Genomic DNA, 16086 nt, shown 5'->3' on the forward strand with positions numbered 1-16086 from the left:
TAATTACCGTCCAGTCTCCAACCTCCCCTTTATTGGGAAGGTTGTTGAGAAAGTGATAGCCTCTCAACTCCGACGGTCCTTGGATGAAGCCTTTCAGCCAGACTCCTTTCAGTCTGGATTCAGGCCTGGCTACAGCACGGAAACCGCTTTGGTCGCACTGACCGATGATCTCTGGAGAGCCAGGGACGGGGGTCATGCCTCCGTCCTAGTGCTCCTTGACCTCTCAGCGGCCTTCGATACCATCAACCATGGTATCCTTCTGCGACGGTTACGAGAGGTGGGGGTGGGAGGCACTGTTTTTCGGTGGTTCTCTTACCTCTTGGACAGGTCTCAGTCGGTGTTGGTTGGGGGGGAGAGGTCGACCCCTAGGCCCCTGAAATATGGGGTTCCTCAGTGTTCGGTCCTATCCCCCCTCCTGTTTAACATCTACATGAAGCCACTGGGTACCGTATATACTCGAGTATAGGTCGATCCGAATATAAGCCGAGGCACCTAATTTTACCACAAAAAACTGGAAAAGTTATTGACTCGAGTATAAGCCTAGGGTGGGAAATGCAGCAGCTACCGGTAAATTTCAAAAATAAAAATAGATACCAATAATGTTTTTGAATATTTATTTCAAAGAAAAACAGTAAACTAGCTCTGTAAGTGGAAAAGAGGGTCAATAAAAACAATATGGTATCAACAATAACTTTAAAAGTACAAAAACCTTAGCTCATTCAGCAACCAAGCTAAAACACGAGTTAAAATCCTTCAAAACTCATAGGCTCATAATATACATTCTACCAGTGTCCTGCCTGTGCCCATTGAATATACAGCCTGTCCTGTGTCCATTAATTACAGCCTGCCATTGCCCATTGAATAACATATACAGCCTGCCTGTGCCCATTAAATATACAGTAGCCATTGTAAAAATTTGCTCTGGATAACAAATTATTATCACACAATACCGGTGTATTCAATGAAATACTTCACTCACCTCATCTCCATGCAGTTTAAATTCATCTCCCTGGAACACTAAGTTCTCTTTTTATTTGCTAAACTGTTGGACTCCTACAGTAGCATGCAGCTTCATTTTCAGACTTTGCTCTATTGAATGATGCCAAATAAAACTTAAAAAAGAGGAGATTTCTGCAAAGTTTGTCCAAATGTATGCATGTACAACATACCTGTGTTAAAAATTCTTCTCTGACACACACACACACACAAACACACACACACTTATTTCTTGGTTATCCCAAAGGGCCACAAAAGCATCCCATTGCCACTGTTGCTTTCAGCATGTTACATTCCACCATGGATATCTTTAAAGAAAGAATTTGAAACTAATAAAGGATGTGCTGTCCAATTTCTTAAATGAATTATATTTGGTGTAAATAAAATGAACCCTGAAACAATTACGTTGGCCATTGATGTGTTTGACCCTTCCCTTGGGCTCAGCTTGGTCATCTCCTACAGCTATCAGTCTTTTGCATACGTGGATACCAAAAGAACAGTTTACAGATAATCCTTATTTAGTGAACATAACTGGGACTAGTATCTTGGTCATTAAATGGTTGTTAAATGAAACTGTGACTGGGCTGAGGATCCTATTCAGTTTTCCTTTGCTTTACAGGTCTTTTTCACCATCATTATAGCTGCAAACAAAACAATCACTAAACAAGGCAGCAGATACAAGGGGGTAATTCAGTCCACCTCATCCCTTTGTAAAACACCCCCCACCCCCAGCCGCTCTGTGAAACACCCCCCACCCCCAGCCGCTCCTCAGCCCCACCCGTTCCCAGACACCTGATGAGTCAGCACTACTTTCCCAGATGGGGACAGCGCACCCAACGCTTAGGTAGTCCGAGAAGAAGCGGGGAAGGGCCCCACTTCTTCTTCTTTCCACCCCACCTCCGCAGAAGGAAAACTCAAAGCATCACGGCGATCCCGGGAAAAAGAGGCGAGCCGGGGAGCGGCGGCATTTCTCTCTCTCTCCCTCTCCCTCTCTTTGCCGCGACCTGCTGCCGGCGGGCAACAAGGACGGCCACCCACGCCGCAGATCCACGTCCAGCAGGGAGGAGGAGGAGGGAAACCCACCCACCTGTCAGCCACGGGAGAAAGGAAGTCGGCGAGCGGAGGAAAAGACGGGGGAAAAGGAAGCTCGGCGGGTGAAATGCGGTCCCCGCCAGGATCTCACCTCGCCCTCTTAGCCTCCCCACCCTTGACACACATGCACGCACACGCACCCTCCGCCTAGCCCGCCAGAACATTCCCGGGTGGGAACAGCCGGGGGTGGGGGGAAGAGAGAGAGAGAGAGACGCGATCGCGTTCCCGGCAGTCCAGAGCAGGAGGCGCTTTTTTCCAAAAATAAACACCGTGGATCATCTATCTCAGTGTTTCTCCACCTTGGAGACTTGAAAGTGTGTGGACTTCAACTCCCAGAATTCTGGGAGTTGAAGTCCACATATTTTCAAGTCTTCAAGGTGGAGAAACACTGATCTATCTAATTAATATAATTAGTTATAATTAGTTGGGAGGGAAAAGCGCTTGGTGCAAAGAAGGACTTTCTTTCCACCAGCGGAACCCCCTGGCGCAATCGGGCTGCGATTGGCGGCCGTCCTTGCTACAATCCGCGCCGAGCTCTGATGAGGGGGAAATTAGATTCCGGCTGATGCGGCAGGGGCTGCACTGGTGGGGACGGGTGGAGGGGATGGGACTTGGAGTCCTACCATCTTGGCGAGTGGGGAGTCTCATCCCACCCCGCCCCGCCCGTCCCCGCCAGCGCAGCCAGGCTGCGATCGGCGGCCGTCCTTGCTACAATCCGCGCCGCCCGCCTCATCAATGGGGTAAAGTCCTTACGTCCAGCTCTGATGCGGGCGTAAGGAAAGTCCTCTCTTTCCCCCTCATCAGAACACAAGCCCGGGAAGCGAGTGGAAGTTCTCTGCGCGACTGAAACGGAAGCCACGGCAGGAGAGTGAGGCTGCTGCCGGCCATTTCACCTCGTGCAGAGAACTTCCACTGGGTCCCGAAATGGAGGAGAAAAAGGGGCGCCCCTTTTTCTCCTCCATTTGGGCAAATTTTTCACTGACTCGAGTATAAGCCGAGGCAGCTTTTTTCAGCCCAAAAAGTGGGCTGAAAAACTCGGCCTATACTCGAGTATATACGGTAAGTTCATTCGATGGCATGGGATAAAATACCATCAATACGCGGACGATACCCAGTTGTATCTGTCTGCCCCGTGGCAACTCAGTGAAGCGGTTGACGTGATGTGCCAGTGCCTGGAGGTTGTCAGGGTCTGGATGGGGGTTAACAAGCTTGTGCTCAATCCAGACAAGACCAAGTGGCTGTTGTGTTTCCCTCCCAAAAATTTGGTTAGTATTCCATCATTCAGGCTGGGCGGTGAAATTTTACACCCCTCAGACAGGGCTCGCAACTTGGGAGTCCTCCTGGACCCACAGCTGACCTTAGAACATCATTTGTCGGCTGTGACCAGGGGGGCATTTGCCCATGTTTGCCTGGTGCACCAGTTGCGTCCCTACCTGAACCGGGAGGCACTCGCAACAGTCACTCATGCCCTCGTGACCTCAAGACTGGACTACTGCAATGCGCTCTACAGGGGGCAGCCCTTGAAGAGCATTTGGAGACTTCAACTCGTCCAGAATGCAGCCGCGCGAGCGATTGTGGGTGCACCTCGGTACACCCACGTTACACCTATCCTCCGCGAGCTACACTGGTTACCGATCGGTCTCCGGATACGCTTCAAGGTGCTAGTCGTCACTTATAAAGCCCTTCATGGTATTGGACCTGGGTACTTGAGAGACCGCCTGCTGCCAATTACCTCCCAAAGACCCATTAGATCACACAGGGTGGGCCTCCTCCGGGTTCTGTCTACCAGCCAATGCCATCTGGCTACTACCCGGGGGAGGGCCTTCTCTGTGGCAGCTCCGTCCCTTTGGAACGAATTCCCCGCAGAGATCCGGACCCTCACCTCTCTCCAGGCCTTCCGAAAAGCCATTTAAAGCCTGCCTGTGCTAGCAGGCCTGGGGTTGATGAGTTCCCTCCCCCTCTCGACTTGTGTGGCTGTGTGACTCTTGGCTATATTAACTACTTGTATTGTACTTTTGTGTTCCCTTTCCCCCTTGAATTGTTCGCCGCCCTGAGTCCCCCTGGGAATAGGGCGGCATATAAATAAAACAAATCTCAATCTCAATTTTTTGCAATATTAGCACATTAGCTTTAGAGGAGGAAAACAAGAAAAAAATCTGCTTCTGCCTCCCAGCATCCATCCGGTATTCATCTGAGTAGCATCCTTGCAGCAAACAGCAAATAGTCTGGTCAATCTCTGGTCAACGTCAGCATGTGGCTGGTCAGGGCTCTGCTCCGTTGCGCCCACCACTGGTCAATTGAGCTGAACTACCATCTTCCGGGAATGCTGGAGCCTTCACTGCCAAGCAGCTGATTGACGGTTGGATTGGCTTCCCAGAATACTGCTGATCACCTGTTCTAGGCAGCGGGGATTACCGCCATCGATTGCCACCATCTTTTATAAAAGTGTATTATGTAACTCATCCAGCTTTTCCTTAAGTAGTTATTTTTACAGAGACCAGCCTTCTCTAAAGTAGCATCCTTTAGACCTATCCTAGCACTCTTAGCCAAGTTGACTGAAAAATCTGGGAGATTTTGTACAAAGCATTTGGTGAGTACCAAGCAGGGGTAGGTTCCTGCCAGTTCTAACTTCTTCTATAGAAGAGGTTCCACAAATCTATCGTGCTGTTTAGAACCAGGGTTTTTTTCTAAAGGGTTAGGGGTGCAATGGTCTTGTAACCTGACAGCTTTAAGACTTGCACACTTCAATGCCAGAGTTCCTGAGCCAACATGACTGGAGGAGGCATTCTGGACGTTGAAGTCCACAAGTCTTAAAGCTGTCAAGTTTGAACACCCCTGGGTTTGTTTTTTTTCTAAAGGGTTAGAGGTGCAAGGGTCTTGTAACTTGGCAGCTTTAAGACTTGCGTGCTTTAAATACCAAGAGTTTCTGAGTCAACATTTTGGTTGATAAGCAAGAGCATTGTTAAGTGAGTTTCACACATTTTACAAGTTGGCCATGCCCACTCAGTCACATGGCTGGCAAGCCACTCCCACAAAGCAGGCCACATCTACGGAAGAAGTTCTAAAATTTTTTGAAACACACCACTGGTACCAAATCATCATAGTCTAGAGTAGGGGTAGTCAACCTTTTTATACCTACCCTCCACTTTTGTATTTCTATTAGTAGTAACATTTTCTAACCGCCCACCGGTTCCACAGTAATGGTGATTTATAAAGTAGGGAAGTAACTTTACTTTATAAAATTTATAAAGCAGAGTTGCAACAAACCCCTACTGCCCACCATGAAAGCTGGAACGTCCACTAGTGGGCGGTAGGGACCAGGTTGACTACCACTGGTCTAGAGGCTGGTTTAGACTATATAAAACATGTTAGAAAACTTTCCCCAGTGTATTTGTTTGAGGGTGTTTCTGTTTGTTTATCTATCCTGCACAATTACATTGTAAATTTTAAAAAATATTTTATGTTGTATCTTATTTAACTCTATCAGTAAGTCTTATGCACTAAAATTTAAGATTCACTAAACCAACCAGATGTAGCTTGACACTCAGATTTACAATACTATTTATCAAAGCAGTTTGTAACTTTTTGTTTAAGTTTACAAGAGTTGAACTGTGGCTTTCCAAAAGATGAGATTGTGCTTTGTAAGACTTGAAACCTGTAATCTTACCAGGGAGCGCAATATATATATATTCAGTATAACACTGTTTACATTTGTGTATGTGGTCTCAATTGGCAGGAGATGCAGTCAGACTTCTTGAGAGTTCTGGCATATACTGGTGTAACAAAAAGGATGATAGCTATAAGAAACAGATGTTGAGTGTGTGCATGTGTCTTTGAGAAAGTTTGAGGCTTGTTTACCCTGGAAATATTCAATATCAAATTATTAAAGCACAAAACTGGCTTGCTGTAGATTCACTTAGAATGTTACTTTGGCAGTAAAACAAATGTAACCCTGCAATCCATTTAAAAAAAATGAGCTCATGTATTAGTTTAAAAAAGCAATTGCATAACCAACAATAATCAGGGTCTAGCAGACATATTCCAGTATCAATTGCAAAAGTAATCAATGTGACCAAGATTGTTTTACATACACAGTATTTTAGGAAACCATTAGTGTTTTGTAGAATGACTGGCCTCCAGATCTACTGTTCAAAAAGTTTGTTTTCTCTTCTTGTTTAATGGTTTTTCTTGTGTGCAAAAGTAAGGGCGGGAAAACATAGGAGTTACAGTTCTGAGATTATAGTGAATATCTCTTAAAGAATGATTATACTATTGATGGCCCTTCTAGAGCTGGAAACAACTTCACTCACTGGGATAATAGAAAAGAAGTGGAAAGTAATCAAAACTAATCTTAATGGGAGTAGCACAAGTTCTGGAGAATAATGTTCTAGGAGCTCAAACAGGTACATACGATTAAGAAACAGCTCTAGCTCTTTAGGAAAGGGTGTTTGTCATAATGTTTGTCATAGCTTATGTATTCAGGTTATACAATCAGATCAAATGAAAGCAGTAGAGAGATAGATCTTCTAACCACTGGTAGTTTTCCTTTAATGATCATTCATTCATTCACTGACAGTTCAACATTGCCTAAAGTTATAACCATTGCAGGTCCTTGCTGCCACTTGCAGTCTGGGTGCTTGGCAATCTCTTTGTACTTAGGACTGGCTGCTATGCACCCCAAAATCATGTGATTGTCATTTGCAATCTTTCCTGCCATCTTCCCTAGAAAGTCAGTAGGGAAGCCAGTGGGGTCACAAATCATGATCACTTGCTAACTTTTAGTGGACATTCTTGAGTCTATTCAGTGTTACAATCCAGATTTCAAGATTCTAAAGGGCTTTCATTTCCTTTCTTTTCCTCTCCTCTCCTCTCCTTTGCCCTCCCCTCCCCTCCTTTACTTTCAAACATTCTTTAAATTTTTTGTTATGGTCATAAATAAATGAAAATGAATAATATTTCAATTCTTTAAAAATAGCTCATTTTTTGCAAACTACGAATATTTTTGTCCATTTCTTTTTATAGTATTTGTCTCTTCATGATTAAAATTCTATGCAAAAACATAAGACTTGTATTAAAATATGTTTTGATTTTGCTATGGCTTTTAGCATAGAGCAAAAGCTTGCCTGCCACTTGAGGCTTATATAGGAGATAGTTCATTCTAAAACCAATCAAGCCGTTTTGTCATTTTGTTTTAGAGGAACCACTGTGCTTGGCAAGGAAACAACTTTTCCTTCTAGTCAAGTAACAATGAGCCAAGGATTTTAGCAAAGACAAGGTCAGTTAGCAGTTCAAGAGTCAGCTGAGGTAGCTAAACTGTTCCATACTCCAGAGTGCAAAGAGTGAACTGAGTCTGTTGCATCCAAAAAATCAGACTAGAAAATGAGTCAATGTTTCTGGCAACTGGTCATAAGAGCGTCAAGGTGAAGACATTATTTGCAGCATTGGTTTATCTCTAACAGGCCAGTTGGACAATTCAGGGCTTGAGCTTCCATTCTAAACCATCTGGATTGTATTGCTGGTCTCAATAGCAAGGCCAGCACAAACCGTTTCTTGTAAGGAGTCTTTTTTGTTGAAAGCTTGTGGGTTCTGTGCCTTTCAGCCCTTTGGCTCTTACCATTGCCTTTGTGAATTAAAACTCTTAAGAATTAGACCTCAAAGATAGTCACCTCTAGATAAATGGATAGAGATAAGGTAACCAGATTTTCAGATTGGTAAAGAGGGACACCTTTGACCAGGGTGGGTGGGTGGGCTTGATTAAAATTTTATACGGAGCAACAAAAATTTTCATACAATGCAAAAATAGTAATATTTTTTTTATTTCAACATAACTACAATTTACAAATATAAATTGTAACTGTTGCCAAACATCAAAATTTTGATCACGTGACCATGAGGCTGCTGCAACGGTCACTAAGTGTGAAAAGGGTCGCTAAGTGTGAAAAATGGTCATCAGTCACTTTTTTCAATGCCATCGTAACTTTGGTCATTATACCACCTTTCTTGCCACAGTTCTTAAGTGAATAACTGCAGCTGGTATTTTGTATTTTGGATAGAATCTTTTTTAAATAGTCTAAGACAATTTAAAAAAAGAATCCACACAGAATAAATTGAAGTAAAACATTTCAAACTATTCCACACAGAATAAATTGAAGTAAAACTATTTTAAAAAATTCTATGCGCAATATATTTCAAAGTATTGTGCATAGAATTTTTAAAAATGGTTTTACTTCAATTTATTTTGGATGGAATCTTTTTTTAAAATAGTCTAAGACAATTTAAAAAAAGAATCCACACAGAATAAAACTATTTTAAAAAATCCTATGCACAATAAATAAAATATTATTTTAAAATACATTAAAAAAATAAAAGAAAAAAACCCAGCTCACTTACCAGCAGGCACAAGTGAGCACTCCAAGTTAACCCAGAATGATGTAGATGTTAATACAAAGAACTGAGCAAATTAAAATGGTGAAATTAGTCAAGGAAATATTTTTCAAAGAAACTTTGCCACCATTTTTTCCACACGAGCCGACCTCCAACCTTCGTGCCCCTCCCCTCCAGAAAATCCAGGAAGGAACACTCGCAACTTCTCTAGCCAAGTATTTCCTGGAGCTCTATGGTACTGGGTCATCTTTTCTTATAAAAGTAAATAAAATGGGTGGGGGTTTTTCTTGCTTTAACGTTTTATCTTCAATGAAAGTACTGAGACAGAGAGAAGGTTTAGACAGAGTGTCTTTTGTCTTGCCCCGGTTAGGATTTCTTAAGCAAATCCACTGGGCTTTCAACATGAAGCCAGAAAATCGGGACTTTTTAAAAATGCCCTGGGACACGGGACAAATGGTTATAAATCATGACTGTCCCACCAAAATCAGGATGTCTGGTCACCTTAGATAGAGAGCAAACATTACCTTAAGTAGAGTGTTATGATTAAAATAATAAGGGATGAGTAGGAAGCAGAACACTAGATTCATCAGAAGCAATTCTTGTTATCTTACTTGGCCTGACTGCATTACTTTTTTATTTAGCATATGGCATATCACCAAGAACTACCAATATATATTAACATTTCACCTAGAATGGTAAAACATAGCAAAATATAAATGCTAAAAAGGTCTATGTTCAAAAAACAATATCTAGGCTAGTGGTTCCCAACCTTTTTTTGTCCCACCTAAGCATCTCTATAATCCTGATGCCCCCCCACACACATATAATTCTTACTTTACTCAAAAAGTGAATTCTACTCATGTGGAGGAAGCCTAAAAGGCCATTAACTTGGTTTAAACAAGGTTCAAATTGCCCCCATTAAAAATAAAATTGTCCCCCTGTGGGGTCTGGGCCCCACGTTGGGAACCACTGGTCTAGACCATCTAATCATTGAAGAGCAGCATTGTTTATATGAAAAAAAAACAATCAATTACTGGTCTGGTATGTGCCCTTACCATACACTAGGTCACAATGTGATCTACAGTTTGGTGTGGGACTGCACAGTCACACTGAGGAGAGGATACTATGCTCCATTTATACAGTGAGGCCTAGCGGATGCTGTGTGAGATGCAAATCCTATTCAGAATTGCTGGACTTATAGTTCAAAGCTGATTGCAAATGAACTTGTACAGGTAATGAAAGTGGAAAATGGGAATAGAAAACAATGGAGATTAGAAAGACAGAGTAATGTAATGCTGTAGCAATAGCAACAGAATGTTTCAAATCTATAACTGGATGGGTTGTATCAAATAAAACAGTAAATGTTTATCTTGTTAAATAGTAGTATGGTACAGTTGATATAATGCAATTCTTTGATTAGAAGGCGTATAAATCTGGAAGTCACTGTCATGTAGGGCCTTGTTGAGAGATCTTGATCAGATTACTGTCAGGCTTGGCTGCCTCATTCTAAACTGCTAAAACTAAGATCTGGGTTTTAGAAGTAGGATGGTTTAAGAGATAATTAAACAGACATTGAAACTAAATACGATTGAATGTGTGTGTGTGTATTTGTGTGTTGATTGTAAAATGTTACAATACATACATGTTTGTAAAATATCAAAATATCTGAAATATTGGACTAGAATTTAGAATTAATTATATAGATTTTACGGTTCTCATTTATCCTCGATCGCATGTTTCTTAAATAGTTTTTCATTCTATTTCTATCAACTTTTTAAATTTTTGTTAGTCTAAAATTTTATTTCCTACTTTCCAGGCAAAACCTCTTCTTTTTTTTTTTTTGCATTATCTATGCTGGCAATATAAATTTGTCTGCATTATGTGATGTTTGAAATTGACAGTAGCTCTCTCCAACAAGCTAATATTAGTCTTTTCCAAATTACCTGGATGTTGGAAGCAAACTTATATAACTAGGTTGCATTGATTGAAGTAAAAGCTGCAGTTACATTAGACAAAATTGTGTTTTCTAAAGCATTCTAGCTGGGTTATAATTGTTGATTATGTATTAGATTGATTTTGCGTTTTCCATTCCTTGCAAACTCATTTTACATAATGAACATAAATTAGATGTTCTTGTTTGATTTCTACATAGGTAAAATATCTATTTTATTTACAAAAGAATGTATTCACAATTAGAGACATGGACAAACTTTAGAATTAAACATGAGGTTATAAATCAAAGTATGCTGGAGTCTCTTTATCTTCACCTCATCTGCTTTGAATTTTGCATATCTTCCTGAACAAAACTAAGTTTGTAAAGGATATTAAGTTTTGTTTGGTCTTCCTCTCCATTTTAAAGTACTCTGTGGATTTTAATATGAAGTTATGATCCCCTAGACTGATTGATATATAAACAGAAGACAGATGGTTTAAAGATGGCTCTGATGATAATTCATTTTTCAGCTAGACATGAAGATACTTTGATTACAGTATGTTTAAGCAATTATAACAGAGTATTCAGTGTTAGTCTTGTCTTAGGGAAAGCATGAGAAACAAGTTGTACGTTATTCATACCCAACAAAGAGTGCACTGTGGTAGTGTGACCCATTTTCATTCTGAATGTTAGGTGAGCACATAGATATTTAAAATATGTCATAGAGCAAGTTAAATAAATTAAACATAGACTCAATATAAAGTACATAGCTTTTTGGCATAAATATTTGTTTTGGAAAGTATTTATTGCTATATGAAAGAAACCAGTATGTTTAAATTTTGGTTTGACTTTGCATAAAGCTTGTTAAAAAGTCACATGGCTTGTTTGCAAAGTTTACTAGAGTCCTTCTATATAGTATTTTATTTTTATTTTCTTGAGGAATTATTTTTAAGGCAAAATATTATGAAATTGTATATTTTACCCAACAAATACAAAGTATATATTTTGAATATGTACAATTATATTTCTAAATGATGAATATGCAACCATCCAATTATTTTAAAAAATAGTTTATTTCTATTTAAAAATTACTACAATAAACTTATTCATAAAGAATATCCATAGTCTTAATGATAGAATTGAATAAATTGAACTTGGATAAATAAGCTATCATTCAATTAATCAAACAAACACATATTTTATATCTTCTAATTTTCAGTTAAATATCTTTCATGTTTCTTTTTGATAGGATAATTGATCGCTTGGATGGTGTTCGCTTATTATGGTCATTGTTGAAAAATCCTCACCCAGGTGTTCAGGCCAGCGCAGCCTGGGCAATTTGTCCTTGTATTGAAAATGCAAAGGTAAATAAATACATTGAAATTATAATCCAAATAATCACCAAATGTTAGTTTATTTCCTAGCAAGACATTTGACAATGTATTGGTAATATTCTGATTAGCAAGTTACTTAGGGTTGGCTGAATATTATGACAATTAAATAGGTACATAGCAAAGAAGAACTGTGCCTTATCATACTGGAAATAGTTATTAAAATAACTAGTAGGGTATCACAAGGGTTAAGTCTTGGTGCTCAATTAGCACCTATTACCAATATTTTCATTTCATAACTTATTGGATCCTTATCAAATTTGTAAAAAAGGGGAAAGATAAATAATAATCTCACAAAACATACAAAAATTCAGAATAATATTAAGTTACAGAAATAGTATAATAGTATGCCAGAAAAATACACATTCTAATTTAGGAAACAAATGCACAGATACAGGATAGGAGATATCTGGCTTGGTAACAGGATTTCTAACAAATGTCATAGAACTGACTGCAAACAGAATATGAGTTAGTAATACAATATGGCTGTTGCAAAAAGGCAAATGCAACTTTAGACTGCATGAACACAATCCCACACAGTATTATAGTTCTGTTTTATTGTGTTTCGTTCATACTTGTAATAAATTTGATTTATCCTACCTCTACAAAGTGCTGTTTTTTTATCATAGGTTCTCTAGAATTATATTAAAATATTAGCTACTCTAGATGAAACAGCTAATAATCTCTTTTGCTGGTTAATTAAACTTTAAAGATTCACATTAGATTGATTTTTTTACCCTACCTTATTGCTAAATTACTTTGCATCCTGTGTCAGTGCACTCTGTGTCTCTGAGTTGGTGAGATGCAGATAATATCATATTGACTTCCATAGTTAGGGATTTTAACTCACATGGAATAACATGAACATATCTGGAATAATAATACAATACAATGTAATACAATACAATACAATACAGTAGCAGAGTTGGAAGGGACCTTGGAGGTCTTCTAGTCCAACCCCCTGCCTAGGCAGGAAACCCTATACTGTTTCAGACAAGTGGCTATCCAACATCTTCTTAAAGACTTCCAGAGTTGGGGCATTCACAACTTCTGGAGGGAAGCTGTTCCACTGATTAATTGTTCTAACTGTCAGGAAATTTCTCCTCAGTTCTAAGTTGCTTCTCTCATTGATTAGTTTCTACCCATTGCTTCTTGTTCTGCCCTCAGGTGCTTTGGAGAACAGTTTGACTCCCTCTTCTTTATGGCAACCCCTGAGATATTGGAACACTGCTATCATGTCTCCCCTAGTCCTTCTTTTCATTAAACTAGACATACCCAGTTCCTGCAACCATTCCTCAAATGTTTTAGCCTTCAGTCCCCTAATCATCTTTCTTGCTCTTCTCTGCACTCTTTCTAGAGTCTCCACATCTTTTTTAAATCGTGGTGACCAAAACTGAATGCAGTATTCCAAGCATGGCCTTACCAAGGCATTATAAAGTGGTATTAACACTTCACATGATGTTGATTCTATCCCTCTGTTTATGCAGCCTAGAACTGTGTTGGCTTTTTTGGCAGCTGCTGCACACTCCTGGCTCATATTTAAATGGTTGTCCACGAGGATTTCAAGATCCCTCTCACAGTTACTACTATTGAGCATCGTACCACCTATACTGTACCTCTACATTTTGGTTTTCTTGCCTAAATATAGAACCTTATTTTTTTCACCATTGAATTTCATTTTGTTAGATAGTGCCCAATGTTCAAGTTTGTCAAGATCCTTCTGTATCTTAAGCCTATCTTCTATTCCTGCCATCTTGGTGTCATCTGCAAATTTGATGAGTTCCCCATTTATCCCCTCATCCAAATCATTGATGAAGATGTTGAAGAGTACTGGGCCTAAAACAGAGCTTTGGGGTACTCCACTGCATATTTCCCTCCACGTAGATGCAATTCCATTGAGGACTACACTTTGAGTGCGGTTGGTCAGCCAGTTACAAATCCATCTGGTTGTGATGCTGTCTAACCCACATTTTTCTACTTTATCTAGTAATAGGTTATGGTCTACTTTATCAAATGCCTTGTTGAAGTCCAAGTAAATTATATCAACGGCATTCCTCTGATCCACTAATTTTGTCACTTTGTTGAAGAATGCAATAAGATTATTCTGGCATGACCTGTTATAAAATCAGGCTTTGAGTTTACTAATGATGTACTAAACTACATGTGCTAAAACTGACCAGTATTGTCCTTTTCTTAGTGGGGAAATTTACATATGGGATAGGTGTGACTAAGACTAGACATTAAGTTTATGTTTTTACTATTTTAATAAATGTTACATGAAAGCTTCAGTTAATCAAAGTGAAGATGAATGGTGGACGTTAGAGTTTTTAGGTCCATCTGGTGATGATCAAAGTACATGGAATATTGTGTCTTGAATATAAGAGAAGTAAAGAGTATGAATTAGCTAATTAAATGAATAAAGAAAATAGATGTAAAATTAAGGATGAAATAGAACTGATTGAAGATGATCCTATCTTCTGGAGAAATGTTGTTGTCAATCATTTAGTCTTCTCTAGCCCTCAGCCACTCTATGGATTAGTACTATGTGGAGAAATACATAAATGTAGAATCAATTGCAAGAAAGAAGGAATGAAAGAGCTAATATATATGTCCAAAGTATGAACTATTATCATCTAGTTTATATTGTACTTTCATATGTACATACTTTTTCCTATGCATAATATTGGAGTTATATGGGTATGCATTGATGTTCAGCTTTTTTTCTGTAAACTTACATATTACATAATATATGTAATAATATTATAACTTTATTCTGCTTAATGGATTAGATATATAGTATTAGTCACATATGTTCTAAGAGTCATCTGAACTATATTTTGGATTTGCACACATTTTATATGGGTGGCAGTTGATTTGCATATGAATTAAATCTTTAGTTATTTATTTAAAGTTACTAAATAGGAGTTAAGTCTATAGAGTTATTAATCATGCTTGATCAGAATGTCACATCTATAATCATTCTCTTGCATTGATTACATTATTATTATTTATACTAGGTTTCTACCATGACTACGTCACTGAGAAAATAAAACTGGATATGAAATATTCAACTTTGATTCATAAAACAAATTTTAACAGGAATGGTGTTTATCATTTCTGAAAAGGAATTATATTTAACCAACTTGCTAACTTGTAAATTGAAAAGTTTGTGAATACCAAATTCAGAGTATGCTTCCAAATTAGAAAATAGTTTATTTAGTTTTTATTCATCTATTATATGTTTATCCATAAACTGAATAGACATATTGAGGGTGAGGGGGGCAAGAATTATTTTGACTACAAATAAGCCATAGCAAATTTGGCAAGAGCAAAAATGGAAATGAGCAGCAAGTCAAAGACATGCACACTTGAAGAAATTGGATATGCTGTTTAGTATAAGAATAGTTACCAGAATTCTGATAAAACATGCACCACCTCCAAGAAATAGGAGATGGAAAGACACAGTGAAACATCAAATGGATGGAAGGATGGAAATGTTAGGGTGTGTTGACACAAAGAAGATGAGAAATTAATATAAGCCAGATACACATGAAGGGAACTGAACAAGGTTAGAAAAAGGGAGCCAAAATATAAGTAATACCATGCCAGAGTCAGCAAGGGTAATATTTAGTGAGTTAAGCTGAAGACGAAAGACAAGGTATGTTCCAATGGTTATTGGCTTTTTTCCCAAACATCAGTGCTGTTTACACACTGTTGAATGGTACTCTACATATTCCTCCCATTTCCATAAGGTGGCCAACACTTCCTTCAGTTGTCCAGTGTAGGAAAACATGGCTAGCTGATGCTCTACCCTCTTTACCTTGCTCCTCGTTCATTCCATTTGCTTCACATGACTAAAGAAAAGAAGAGGGCAGGGCAGATGTCCTCCTCCCAGCAGAGGAAAAGCAAAGAGTACAGTAAATAGTTAAAGGTACCATGGCAATATATATATATATTATATATAAATAAATTTGTACCTCACCTTGAGCCCAAGATGACAAATATATCCAACACATTTTCCTCCTATTTTCCTCACAAGAAAAACCCAGGAACCCAGAGAACTGGGTTGGGCTGAGAGAATGACTGTCCACAGTCACCCAGCTGGCTAAGTAGGAATTGAACTCATGATCTCCTGCTTTCTAACCTGGTGCCTCAACCACTAGACCAAACTGGCTCTCTTTTGCTCAGGAGGAGAATGGAAATCCCTGAACATGGGATGAATTGGGAGTTCTTGCAGTAAGTAACTGCCTGTCCATCATTGCAGAGGAAATGCAGCAAATTTAGCCTTAT

General features: G+C 39.1%; 1 protein-coding gene across 1 annotated transcript in view; it reads left to right on the forward strand.

Annotated features, from left to right (window-relative positions):
• ARMC4 (armadillo repeat containing 4) overlaps window positions 1–16086 on the forward strand; it is an 81260-nt gene that overhangs the window by 45281 nt on the left and 19893 nt on the right. The window contains exon 16 of the mRNA XM_032238053.1: window positions 11655–11769. Within this exon, the coding sequence (XP_032093944.1) occupies window positions 11655–11769 (115 nt within the window). The remainder of the gene's footprint in view (window positions 1–11654; window positions 11770–16086) is intronic.

The sequence above is a fragment of the Thamnophis elegans genome, chromosome Z (assembly GCF_009769535.1).
Source record: "Thamnophis elegans isolate rThaEle1 chromosome Z, rThaEle1.pri, whole genome shotgun sequence".
NCBI classification, from domain to species: Eukaryota; Metazoa; Chordata; class Lepidosauria; order Squamata; family Colubridae; genus Thamnophis; species Thamnophis elegans.